General features: G+C 42.1%; 1 protein-coding gene across 1 annotated transcript; it reads left to right on the top strand.

Annotated features, from left to right (window-relative positions):
* Positions 1 to 860: 860 nt before the first annotated feature.
* On the top strand, positions 861 to 13,823 carry vegfd (vascular endothelial growth factor D). The gene is made up of 8 exons (XM_083997279.1): positions 861 to 1,050; positions 6,432 to 6,645; positions 7,799 to 7,919; positions 8,598 to 8,667; positions 9,445 to 9,572; positions 9,688 to 9,803; positions 13,295 to 13,460; positions 13,553 to 13,823. Exons 1-8 carry the CDS (start codon positions 925 to 927, stop codon positions 13,569 to 13,571), a joined length of 960 nt encoding a protein of 319 aa, XP_083853405.1. The 5' UTR covers positions 861 to 924; the 3' UTR covers positions 13,572 to 13,823.

The raw sequence follows: 13,823 nt of genomic DNA, 5'->3' as shown, positions 1-13,823 counted from the left end.
TAAACAAAATTCAAATTGCAAACCTCCATGTGCTTAAAAGCATCAGTGAAGATGGATGGATGGATGGATGGATGGATGGATGGATGGATGAATGGATGGATGGATGGGTGAGGGGAGTGTCAGTGGGACAGGGGAGGTGCTGCCATCCTGTTTCCTCCTCACACGTAACGGAGGTCTGGATCACATTTAAACCACGTGTTGGTGCTCGTTGGCTGCAAGCGGCTTGGCAGCTCCAGAAGAGGAGGAGGAGGAGGAGGAGGAGGAGAGGAAGGAGAAGACACTGACACTGATCTGGGATTTAACTAGTGGACACACAGAGGACGAGAGGACACGAGCTGTGTGTGTGGCCTTATTGTCTCTGGACAAAACCCCGGTAGCATCTGGAGAAGTGAAGAGAGGAGAGACAGAGGGAGTTGGAGTTAAAACCTGAGATCAGCTGAGGGAAACCGCACAGATTCACATTCAGATTCAGATTCAGGAGGAGGAGAATTTAGCTTTAAAAAGGAGTTTGTTCAGAGGCAGAAGAGAAGAACAGATCAGCTGCTGTGTGTGTGAGGAGTTTGTGTTTCATCTTCCAGCTTCTTCCAGTTATGGAGCTGCTCTCCAAGATCCGGAGGAAGAACTTGTTTTAAAGCCTCTTTAGCCTCTTCCTCCATTTGGCTCGGGGGCGTCTGGGCTGCTGTGACAGGTCACGTCTGGCTCACACACACACACACACACACACACACCGATCAGTGTCAGAGTGTGTGTTGCACATACTTGCACTGACTGAGGAGACAGAGTGTGTGTGTGTGTGTGTGGTCTGACTGAGACAGAGAGAGAGAGGCAGTGGGTTGTGAGTTGACGCTGCTGCTGCTGCTGCTGCTGCTGAGAGTCGGTCAGAGTCAGAGAGCGAGCGGAGCGAACGGAGCGGAGTGTGGAGGGATGAGGGTGACGATGAGGAAGAGCCTGTGCAGACTCTCCTGTCTGGTGACTCTGGTGGTGGAGCTGAGCTGGATCAACGACGTGCACGGACAAGGCCAAGGCGTGCACAGAGAGGGAGGCAGCCGGGTGAGTTGTAGTGTTGTTTGTTGTACAGCTTCTTGTCTTTTTGTTTCTTGTTGTTAATAACTCTCCACATCGCTGCAAAAACTCAAACTCTTACCAAGAACATTTGTCTTATTTCTAGTCAAAACTAATCTCATTCTACTTAAAATAAGACTCATCACATAGAAAGTAGCTTGTTTTTAGACACTTTTTACTTCTTTCAAGCAGATTTTCACTTGAAATAAGTAGAAAAATCTAACAGTGGAGCAAGTTTTTTTCTTTCTTATTACAAGCACAAAAAACTTCCTTTCACTGGCAGATTTTTCTACTTATTTCAAGTGAAATTAGTTTGAAACAAGTGAGAATTATCTAACAACAAGATCATTTTTAGGTGATGAGTCTTTTAAATGGAAAGAGGTTCGTATTGAGTAGAACATTTTGACAAGAAATAAGACAAATATTCTTGGAAAGATTTTGAGTTTTTATCAGTGTGCTGCTGCTTCACACTCACATGTGCTGCCTTCAATCACTGCAGTCGTCATGTGCTCGCTGTATCTGCGTCAGAGACACAACTCTCACTCAACCACTTCACTCCTCTTCTTCCCTCTTGTGCTTGAATCAGTTAAAGGGATAGTTCACCCAAAATTCAAATTTCACTCATCATATCTACTTTGCCTCATGTCAACTAAGAGCTATGAGAAGTTTCAGAGTCCTCCGTTCCTTCTCTGAGTTACAGCAGGGGGGTCCGCGCAGCAGTATTTGTCCATATAATGGTTGTGAATGGATACCTACTTTCTTCGTCCAAAAAGACACACCAAAAAACATCCAAATACCTCCATAGTGCTCGTCTGTAATGTCCCTCTTGTATTGAAGCCCCGACATGAGAAATTGTTCCGAAAAAAATTAAATAAGTCTATATTTTAAGCTTGTTTGTAGCGGAAGCTCCCAGTGTCTCGGTTCACTGCTCTTCCTGTGTCCTGTGTCCTGTGACCGGCGGAACAATTTCTCATATCAGGGCTTCAATACAAGAGGGACATTACAGACGAGCAGCATGGAGGTATTTGGATGTTTTTTGGTGTGTCTTTTTGGACGAAGAATGTTGGTATCCATTCACAACCATTATATGGACAAATACTGCTGCGCGGAGCCCCCCTGTAACTCAGAGGAGGCACGGAGGACTCTGAAAATTCTCACAGCTCTTAGTCGACATGAGGGTGTGAGTAGATAATGAGTGAAATTTGAATTTTGGGTGAACTATCCCTTTAATCAAGACATCATTCATCTCCATTACGCTCCATTCTCTCTCCACTCTACCTCTCTGTCATCCCTCCTCCCCCTCCTCCTCCTCCTCCTCCTCTCTCTCTGTTTCTCATTACTTGGTCTTTCCCCTCTGGTAGAAGCTGCTGCTGCAGAGGGGAAACCTCCCTGTTTTCTGTTGTTTCTGTCTGATTTAAGTGGAAGCAGTCATGAATGGGGCCAGGCTGCCCCACCCACCCTCTGCTCTGCTCTGCTCTGCAGCACACTGAACACATCAAGGGCTCAGATCATTACGCTTTGTCCAGAGTAAATAAAACAAAACACTGGTTCAGAGACAAGTGCAGAGCCGTGCCTCCGCCCTGGGCCGGCAGAGAGGCCGAGGCACACTGCAAAAACTCAAACTCTTACCAAGAATATTTGTCTTATCTTATTTCTAGTCAAAACAAATCTCATTCTACCTAAAATAAGACTCATCACACAAAAAAGTAGCTTGTTTTTAGACACTTTTTACTTCTTTCAAGCATATTTTCACTTCAAATAAGTAGAAGAATCTGACAGTGGGTTAGGGTTAGTTAGGTAAGTTTTTCTTTCTTATTACAAGCACAAAGAACTTGCTTTCACTGGCAGATTATTCTACTTATTTCAAGTGAAAATTAGTTTGAAACAAGTGAAAATTAACTAAAAACAAGTTAATTTTTAGGTGATGAGTATTATTTTAAGTGGAAAGAGATTAGTTTTGACTAGAAATGAGGAATTTTGACAAGAAATAAGACAAATATTCTTGGAAAGATTTTGAGTTCTTGCAGTGCAGGAACTACCATCCGGATTCAGGCTTTTTGATTTTTCCTGCCTGGGAACTTCTCCTCCACTTTCACCATGCAGACAGATCACACCCTTGGCTCTATTAACATTTCAACTAGTTGAAACCAAAACAAAGCTGTAAAAATCCTTCACATCGTACATCACTTTAGATTTAGTGCTCGATGATGTAACATTTCATTTCATCATCAAAAACACAAAGACAACAAAAGGACAAATTAAAGCGCCGAAACTCTGAATCCAATCGATTGTGTTATTCCAGTTCGTTCTGGTTTTACGTCACCGTGGGAACTTTGCTGCTCAGTGGAACCATGACAGGTGGTTTTAGTCTTCTCCTCCGGCCCTGAGTCACAACCCGTGTGTGTGCGCACATACCGGACATCATTCCTCTTGTGTTTATACAGCACGGAGCAAAGGGTTTATGTCCTAGAAGTAAAGTGAAGATGTTTTCATGAACAGTCTTTATTTATGGATGAACTTCATCAGAAGTTCAGTCGACAGAAGAAACTGAATCAGATCATAATCTGCTTTGTCTTTCAAACAGCTTCTCCTCCAGACTCCTGCTCACAGTTTTTTTTTTGAAGGTTCTTGTTTGGCGGCTTGTTGAGGCCCGTCCACATGGAAACAAGGATGTACAGTAACAACACCAACAACAGACTACTGTCGGTCTGAATCTCTCCCGTTAAATCATCATCATCGTCATCTTTGCTCTGACACTCCCAGTCAACATTTAAAGGGATACGCCAACTTTTTTTTCCCGTGTCTTGCCTCACTCCCGAGTCCATGACCAGCAGATAGACACCATCCTTTCCACTGTGCGTGCAGTAACAAGGGAGATAGAGCCGTATCGCCCGTAATTAGCTTAGCTCAAACACTGGAAGCGTATGGGTAGTGTTAGCCTGCCTCCTACCCGAGCCGATGTGTCTTTTTGGACGAAGAAAAGTGGTATCCATTCACAACCACTATATGGAGAAATACTGCTGCACGGAGCCCCCCCGTAACTCAGAGAAGGCACGGAGGACAAAGTAATCTTTGGGTGGTTGTCACGCTGCAGAATAAATGTGGCACCAATCAGAGGCGTTGCATCATGGAGAAGGATCTAAACATCTGTATATAACTGCATGTTGTTCAGTAGACAGAGGCACAGACACAGAGGTGTGAAGTCGGACCGGAGCTGTTCATTATCACACTTTTTTTTTTTAATGAGTCTGACGTGAGGACGAGTGGAGCTCCACGTCACATCAAGTCAGTGTGAGGCAGAAAAAAAAGGACAATGACAATATTTAATGTAGCTGCAAATATCTTTACTGTCTGTGGTGTGTTAATGTGTGAAGAGTCAGCGGCTCCGTCAGCAGCTCTGTGAGGCTGTAATGTAATATTTACCAGAGCCGGGGCCTATTTTTAGTGCTCTACATTTCATCACATAAATTCATCTGCTTTGGTGTAATAAATAAAATCTGAAGAGCAACGTGAACAGTGTAACTGTGCAGCTGTGAGTGAAGAGGCAGATTAACAGAGATCAGATGAACGGTTTTTGTGTTTGTAGCTTGAGTTGATGGGAATGTAAAAGGTTGTTCAGGTTTTTTTGTTATAAATCAGATTCTCTGACAAATTTACATTTTCCCCTGTCGTCGTTGGTCCGGGATGGAAAGTGAAGGTTGTCACAAAGTTCATTTATGTCAAACCTAAAAGTTTTTACCTCAACATTTGTAATTATTTCTGTCAAAATCCAACAATATTTGGCACTGGGAGAGTCAGGAAGCTTCACTCGCTCTCCTGAAACCAGTGTGTTAAATTTGTTCTTAGTCTCTTTTATTTATCTCTTTATCAATTTGGTTTTAATGTGAAGAGAAGCAAGAGTTTCATTGCCTGGTTTTTTAACATCTGTTTACTGTGGAGATGACAATAAACTAAATAAGTGAATCCTGAGTCGTCGTCTGGGGACCATGAATATGTTTTAACTTTACATTTCAATGCAAAACAACCAGAAGTTTTTTTTTGTTTTGTTTTTATTTAGATATTTCAGTCTGGACCAAAGTGGTGGACAGAGACAGAGACAGAGACAGACCGATCTGGAGTCATTGATCAAAGTGATTATTGGGGATACTGTGGTTCTTTTGGACACGGTTGTCGTTGTGTTAAAGAGCTGTGCATGTCTTCCTCTCAGTCGGGACATGGACAGTTCAGTGTTCCTGTATAAAAGATTAATGAACATAACTGATATAACGAACTCTGTAGCTTTTGGAGTTGTATTAAAGGTGTACAGAAATGGCCGTTTGTCCTGTTTGTCGCGCCGAGTTTCCACGAGTTGCAGCTCGATTTTACCCGAGTGAGAAAAACGAATTTGATTGGTCGTTATTGAGCGGGCGGGATATTCAAAACTTGGGGCGAGACCGAGCTCCGTGTGTGTGTGTGTGTCTCAGACGTTTGATTGACGGATGACGGATCCAATATCAGTGGCTGGTGAATCGTGTGCAGGCTGACGTATAATCCGTGCGCCTGCATTATCCAATGCGGAAAAAAAATACCACAATTTCATCCTGGATTTACTCAAAAATAGAATTTTGCACAAAGTTTGGGCTACATCGTCTAATAGATGAGTTATTACACTAATATTAAGACCCACAGTGGGCTCAAATTCAATTTTCTTTTCTGTACAGCTTTAATTAAAAAAAAAAAAACCAAACCCCGCCTAACGTTTGTTGACCATCAGTGAGTTTCTTCAGGTTTGTGTCTCATCGGCTAATTTAATACATTAGTTTTTTTTTTCTTCTAATCATTGTTATCATAAAAAAAAAGAGTTAAAACATCAACATCATCTAATTTCTTGAACCTGATCCCTGAGTTTCTCCTCTGAGCTGCATGAATATACTATTACTGTAGAGTTTAACGATGTCAGTCCAGTTCTCCTCTCATCTCATCTCAGTCATGAAAAAAAAAAAATTAGATTAGATTAGATGAATTTATTTGTCCTTTACAAGGAAAATTGTTTTCACCATTGCGTACAGACAGCCTCGAGAAGTGCAAATTACATTCATTTACATACATTCCCCCATCTCATACACCACAAATACATAGGGACATAAATAGGGACATAAAACATATAACATATACTGTAAGACCCTGCACCCCACATTTACATGTACATTCCTCATGGTTATGTTCTTTTCATTGACTTATTTAGTTCAGCTATGGCAGATGGGATGAAGCTTTTGTTGAATTTTATAAAAAAGGTGATTGAAGAACAGATTTAATTTTAGTTTTCATTAGAAACATCAACACTGACAGACAGAGTGGGGTAAAGCTAACCTGATGCTGTGCCTCTGCAGGTGATGAAGCAGTGGGAGAGGAAGGTGCGCTCGGCCTCCAGCCTGGACGAGCTGCTCCGACTCGCAGACTTTCCCGACTGGAAGTTGTGGAAGTGTCGCCTGCGGCTGCAGCAGCCGGAGGCTCCGACGGAGACGCTGTCCTCTCCGCCCCCCGTGGGTTCACACCGCTCCACGCGCTACGCTGCAGAGTCCTACAGCCTGGAGATCCTCAAAGGTCCAACACCCAAAACACCATAAACTTTGAGAAACCTGTTCATGTTGGGGATCATCCCTATGTTCCCCGGGTCCTATAGACCAGAGCGGCATCTTTATGCAAATGAGAATGACTGATGCATCCTGGGTAATTTAGGGGCAGCGCCCGGCATTTTTACATTGCACTCAGTGGCTTTTTGTGTTTTGATGGAGCGTAGACTAACTAACAATCAATTTGAATGTTTTATTTTTTGTTTCTTTTGTAGCACTTCACTGCAAAAACTCAAAATCTTTCCAAGAATATTTGTCTTATTTCTTGTGAAAATGTCTCATTTCTAGTCAAAACAATCCCCTTTCCACTTAAAATAAGACTCATCACCTAAAAATCAACTTGTTTTTGGATCATTTTCACTTGTTTCAAACAAATTTTCACTTGTTTCAAACAAATTTTCACTTGAAATAAGTAGAAAAATCTGCCAGTCAAAGCAAGTTTTTTTGTGCTTGTAATAAGGAAGAAAAACTTGCTCCACTATCAGATTTTTCTAAGTGAAAATCTGCTTGAAAGAAGTAAAAAGTGTTTAAAAACAAGCTGCTTTTTAATGTGATGAGTCTTATTTTAAGTATAATGAGATTTGTTTTGACTAGAAATGACATTTTGACTAAAAATAAGACAAATATTCTTGGTAAGATATTTGATTTTTTGCAGTGTATGTCTCATAATTATTTTGACACCCTCTTTGAAACCCACCGTTCACGCTATCTTGAAAAATTACAATGAATGAATCTACGGTATGCTCCTTTAGCCTCCCACAGTGATCAATGACTCCACACAGTGGCCAGAAATGTCTGACCCAGACATCTACACGTATCTGGTCGAATCACCGGGAGGTTTTGGCTCAGTGTTGTCTGTAAACAGCCTGTTAATAGACAACTTTTTGTTAGTTAGTTTGTCAAGCCAGTTAGGCTGAACTTTTCAATGGGGGGATGCCGGGCGCTGCCCCTAAATTACCCAGGATGCATCAGTCATTCTCATTTGCATAAAAGTGCTGCTCTGGTCTATTTTCAAAAAGAGGGTATAGGGGAACATAGGACCCGGGGAACATACATGTAGGTACGCTCCCGTTCATGTTGTAGAGAGGCTGTGATGACGTGAACGTTGTGTTTCTCATGTGCAGCCATAGATGAGGAGTGGCAGCGGACTCAGTGCATGCCCAGGGAGACGTGTGTGGACGTGGCCAAGGAGCTCGGCACCGAACCCTCCATGTTCTTCAAGCCGCCCTGCGTCTCCATCCACAGGTTCGTCTGATATGAAGCCTCGAATCCAGATTCAGATTCAACACTCTGATGTTCCTGTTCCTGCGCCCGAACTGACCCCACGTCAGCGCTTTGTGTTTATGTGTTGTGTCTGCAAGACTAGACAGGTTTATGTGTCTCAAAGAGCTTCACACAGTAAACACAACAACATCCTCTGTTGAGACAACAACAGGCACCTTGTGTTGGATATGAAACAGGAGGAGAAGCTGTTTCAATATGTTTCTAATCATGTTATTCTTTAAAGGGGAATTGCTTTTTTTTTTACAATCTGGACCTTATTTCTAGCATAAAATCCGATCATTTCCTCACCCAGATAACTTTGGTGTCATTACAAGTGGTTGTGATGAAATGAGCTCCAGCCGAGAGGCGTGTATATCCGTATAATGGAGTCTACAGGGCAGCAGAATGCAGCCTCTAAATAACACATTATCTGCAGAGAAACTCCTTCATTTCACCAATATTTAGTTCTGATAGGCTAGTGCTATTCCCCTCTGAGTCCGGGGTTAGCTGTTATCAACATCCGGGGTCTGTAGGTTGACCTACTGACCTCTGACCTGGATGAAGTTTTGTTACCATGTGGCTGAATGTCTGACACACTGTGACGTTTTGAACCATGCACATCACTTTACCCAGATGTGAACTGGTTTCTGCCACTGACAGGTGCAGCGGTTGCTGCAATCTAGAGGGCGTCACCTGCAGAAACACCACCACTGTGTATGTGAATAAAACTGTGAGTCAAACTTCTTTAAACTTTTACATTTTACCTCGATCTTAAAGGGATAGTTTAACATTTTGGCAAATTGGCCCATTGCCATAATCCCTATAGTTTTAGCAGTAGGTTCGTTACCTTTATTTGTCGATGCAAGCTATTTTTAGAGTGGCAGAGCAGAGCCGTGAGCTGCTCAGAGCTACGCTACGGAGGCTCATGGGATTTCTTGGTTTCCACAGGAGGAAGAAGCGAGCACTCACCCAAAAAAATATAAACAGATAAATCTTGAGGAGATGCACGGCTACACCAGCAGACTGAGAAGGGGAGAAAAAGCCAGCACGCTCTCAGTATCCCTTTGGCGATTCTTTATTGCAGGACAGGCAAGCACAGACGTTTCGGTCCCCTTCTCATTTCTTGGTTTCCCTCATCAAACTCTGCATTTCCCTCTAAAACAACTCTGTGTGGTAACGTTGTGTTATTATCTCATAGCGTGGTGAATGTGCAGGTCACAACTTGTCCACCAGAGCGTTGTGGAGTTGTTGGATTGTGTATTTGATGAGTTTGATGAGGGAAACCAAGAAATCCCATGAGCCTCCGTAGCGTAGCTCTGAGCAGCTCACGGCTCTGCTCCGCCATTCTAAAAATAGCTTGCACCGACAAATAAAGGTAACAAACCTACTGCTATGACTATAGGGATTATGGCAATGGATCAATTTGCCAAAATGTTGAACTATCCCTTTAAGAATGAATGCAAACACTTTTATACTGTATTGGTCTGTGTGTGTGTGTGTGTTTCAGGTCCTTAGTGTCTTTCCCTCCAAGTACGTACCTGAGCCTGTGCTAATTAAAGTAGCCAACCACACAGAGTGCAGGTGCATGGAGCCGGCCATCATACGACGAAACGCTCAGCCCAACAGGAGCAGCGGGTGAGTCCAGAGCCTCGATCGCTCTCGTCCTCTCTCAGATGAAGTTTAGTGTTTTTCCTGGTGCTGTTCTCTGATCCAGCTGCTCTGCTCCGTCTCCGTCTCGGTCTCGGTGCAGCTGCTCCCCGATGGGCCAGCTGCAGGAGGCCGGGGACTCCAGGAGGCTCTGTGCCAGCGGGCTGATCTGGGACTGCTCCTCCGACAGATGCATACCCTACCCCTCCACCACGCCAGGTCTGTGTGTGTGTAAATGACAGTAGTGTGGTGTAATTAAGTTGATTTGCTTAATTAATGAACCACAATGCACAATGTTTCCCCCCGATAGAAGAAACAACAAGGACTCTATGTAGCTTCAGCCAAATCCACCGTTTTATTCCCATGAGCATTAAACACATATTCTTGTCATGGATGTATTATATTATAATAGATCCATGGTTCTTGTACACAGGCTGAACAAGGCATTAGTAATCAATAACAGATCTGTGTTTTAACCAAACTCGTAATTTAACCTCAGATAAAGAAAGAAACAAGTCGCTTCAAAATGAAACTTAAGTTAAAGCAGAAGTAAGGTGAATGTTTGTGTTAATATAAGTCTTAAATAGTTCTATCTTCCGACAGCAATCACTTCTATAGAGTGTTTGGTCTGAAACACGGGTCTGTCAGTCACTCTGCTCTGCTCTGAGCCCAGGAGAAAACTTTCCTTGTATCCTACAACCTTTATCCAATGAAGAGAGAGAACGGCATAAAGGGGCAGTCCTCTCTGTGTGTGCAGCCAAGGGATGCGCGTGAATGTGGTGACGTAGGGGCGAGGGCGGGGACTGCTAACTCCATATGCTGACAGAACGTTAGCCAAAACCACCGGATCGCTGACTTCTGCTTTAAGTTAATTTAAAACATGTTAAATAAATCATCACAAACACACATAATCTTTTTTATCCTTTTGATCTTTTTAACCTCTTTTACCTGAAAGTCAAGAGCAGTGGATGACGGATCCACATGATCCTCAGATCATCAGGCATTTTTATAAGTGAACATTGAATTACCACTTTTTAACTAATCTTTGCAATGAATCACAACATTTAACATGTAAGCACTTTTTGCTTGTATTTTTTCATTCATGGTATTAAAGGGATAGTTCACCCAAAATTCAAATTTCACTCATTATCTCCTCCCCCTCATGTGGACTAAGGGCTGGGAGAAGTTTCAGAGTCCTCCGTGGCTTCTCTGAGTTACAGCGGGGCTCCGTGCAGCACTGCATGTCCATATGACGGTTGAGAACGGAGCTCACTTTTCTTCGTCCAAAAAGACACACCAAAAAACATCCAAATACCTCCATAGTGCTCGTCTGTAATGTTCCTCTTGTATTGAAGCCCCAACATGAGAAATTGTTCCGAAAAAAATTAAATAAGTCTATATTTTAAGCTTGTTGGTAGTGGAAGCTCCCAGTGTCTCAGTTCACTGCTTTGCCTGTGTCAGATTGACCGGCGGAACGATTTCTCATGTTGGGGCTTCAATACAAGAGGGACATTACATACGAGCAGCATGGAGGTATTTGGATGTTTTTTGGTGAGTCTTTTTGGACGAAGAAAAGTGGTATCCATTTGCAACCGCTATGCATAGCACCGTCACCGCTATTTCATCTGTTACCAACGACATCATAAGTGCATTAGACAAGGGAAAATACTGTGCTGCTCTATTTGTGGATTTATCAAAGGCATTTGACACTGTTGACCACATCCTGCTGCAAAAACGTTTATCTGACATTGGTTTCAATTCAAATTCACTTCAGTGGTTCAAGGACTATTTATCCAACAGACAACAGTCAGTGACATTGGGACATCATCATTCTTCACACCTACCATTAACGAAAGGTGTTCCGCAGGGATCCATATTAGGACCTGTATTATTCACAATCTATATCAATGATATTACATCCACAATAACCAACTGTCACACCCATCTCTATGCTGACGATACAATTCTTTACTGTGTCTCCGATACCCCACACTCTGCCATTGAAGCCCTCCAGCAAGCCTTCAACAAACTCCAGTATTCTCTTTTCAATCTCAATCTAATTCTAAATACGGACAAAACCAAGTACATGATCTTCTCAAAATCCAGAAATACAATAAATACCAACTTATGTATCACCACTCATTCTGGACATGACATACAAAGAGTCACTGAATACAAATATTTAGGCATCTGGCTGGATCAAAAACTTACATATAAATATCATATCGACAACCTTGCAGTTAGATTAAAACAAAAACTTGGATATTTCTATAGAAACAAATCTAACTTTCCATTAATTTATAGAAAGCGTATAATAGAGGCCGTTTTGATGCCTGTTCTGGATTACGGTGATGTCATCTACAGGCATGCATCTGCTTCTATTCTTGCCTCACTCGACTCATTATACCACTCTGCTCTCAGATTTATCACCGGATCCACTTATTCTACCCATCACTGCGTACTGTATAAGAAAGTAGGATGGGCTCCTTTATCAATCAGAAGAGACATACATTACTACCTTTTTATTTATAAAGCTTTAACTGGCTTTACACCAACATATCTTAGTAATTTATTGAACTGGCCATCTCAAATTTATTCAACTCGTTCAAATGATTATCTAACACTCCAGGTTCCTCGGACGGATTCAGCTTTCGGTAGAACTGCATTCAGTTTTTCTGCTGCTCATACCTGGAACTCTCTTCAACGATCTCTGAAAATGAATTCATTTGTTACCCCAGGCCAGTTTAAAAACATGATCATAAATATGCATACTTTTGAATGCAATTGTTTTAAAAAATCCTAAAAAATTGTTGATAATGTCTGATCGTATTGCTGTTGATGTATTTTTATGATCACTGTATTTGTTATATGATTGCTGTTGATTTGATGTGCTCTCGACGCCATTGGAAATGAGGGTTTTACCCTCAATGGCTTTCGAGATCTAAATAAAGGTTAAACAAACAAACAAACAAACCGTCATATGGACATGCAGTGCTGCACGGAGCCCCGCTGTAACTCAGAGAAGCCACGGAGGACTCTGAAACTTCTCCCAGCCCTTAGTCCACATGAGGGGGAGTAGATAATGAGAAATTTCAATTTTGAGTGAACTATTAAATTAAATTAAGATTAAGATCTACTTTATTAGTCCTTGACAGGAAACTTGTCTTGGGCACAAGTGCTGACACAGCTGCATCTAAAACCACACATGCATATAGCGAGCACATGGTACTCATACATCTGCACATTCACATGTACACATCCACATACACACAGAGAACATAATTACACATGGTGTACACATACATGTCCATATACACACAGAGCATAATACACAGAACATATTACCCATGGTGTACACATGCAACTATGCAACAACCAGAGAGCCGCAGAAAGTATGGTGCGTGTGGAGCACATAGACAACCACCATTATTTGGATTAAAATAATAGAAAAAGAAAAAAGAAAATGAAAATAAAATAAAAACTAAGACTCAAACGTCCGTAACACCTGCTTCTACTCTACTATGGAGGAGGCAGGACCGGTTTTTTGTTAAGAAGTGTTATGGAGAAACATGCAGCTGTTCGGACTCTACTGGTTTTATATACTATCCCTTTAAACAACTCAAAACACACTCTGATGATAAAGTGTCCTGTATGTTGTAGTGATGAAGTAATTATTTACTGTCTCTGTTCTTCTTCTTCCTCCTGCTCAGAGTTTCCTCTCAGCTCGTGGATGCCGGACTGTGAGATCGATGTGGATCGATGCGACTGTCTCCCAAAACCTGCGCCCACCCTGCAGCCGAGGCCGATCCACCGCTGCCACCTCAACTCCTCCATCTGCGCCCAAAAACGCCAGCGCTTCGATCAGAACTCGTGCAGGTGAGAAACACGCAGCTGTTCGTACTCTACTGCTTTTATTTTATTACTTTGGGACACAAAGTCACAGCTATGATCCCTCTTTTCATCCACAGATGCAAATGGCCCAAGTAAGAAAAAGAAAAAAAAAAACACGAAAATCCACTGGGGGAATAAATCTGACAACCTGCTCACCAAGGATGTTTGGAGGCAGAGAGAATAGGCTCATAATTTATTTACAGTCCTATTTATGCTGATCACTTTAACTAATTAAGATGATATTATTAACTCACAAGACCATGTTAATTGATGTTTTTTAACATGCTTATCTTCTGTCTCAATCAAAATGTCAAGTTTATGTTTTGTACATTTGTTCTTTGTGCACTG

Source organism: Trachurus trachurus, assembly GCF_905171665.1.
Source record: "Trachurus trachurus genome assembly, chromosome: 3".
Classification (NCBI taxonomy): Eukaryota; Metazoa; Chordata; class Actinopteri; order Carangiformes; family Carangidae; genus Trachurus; species Trachurus trachurus.
Note: the sequence above shows the minus strand (reverse complement) of the source record. Positions and strands in the feature narration are given on the sequence as shown.

Bases quoted from the DNA above. Each gene is read 5' to 3' on its own strand.
- vegfd (XM_083997279.1), top strand. From the start codon at position 925: ATGAGGGTGACGATGAGGAAGAGCCTGTGCAGACTCTCCTGTCTGGTG. The intron at 1,051-6,431 runs GTGAGTTGTAGT...GTGCCTCTGCAG, and splicing joins ACAGAGAGGGAGGCAGCCGG to GTGATGAAGCAGTGGGAGAG. The intron at 9,573-9,687 runs GTGAGTCCAGAG...GTCTCGGTGCAG, and splicing joins CAGCCCAACAGGAGCAGCGG to CTGCTCCCCGATGGGCCAGC.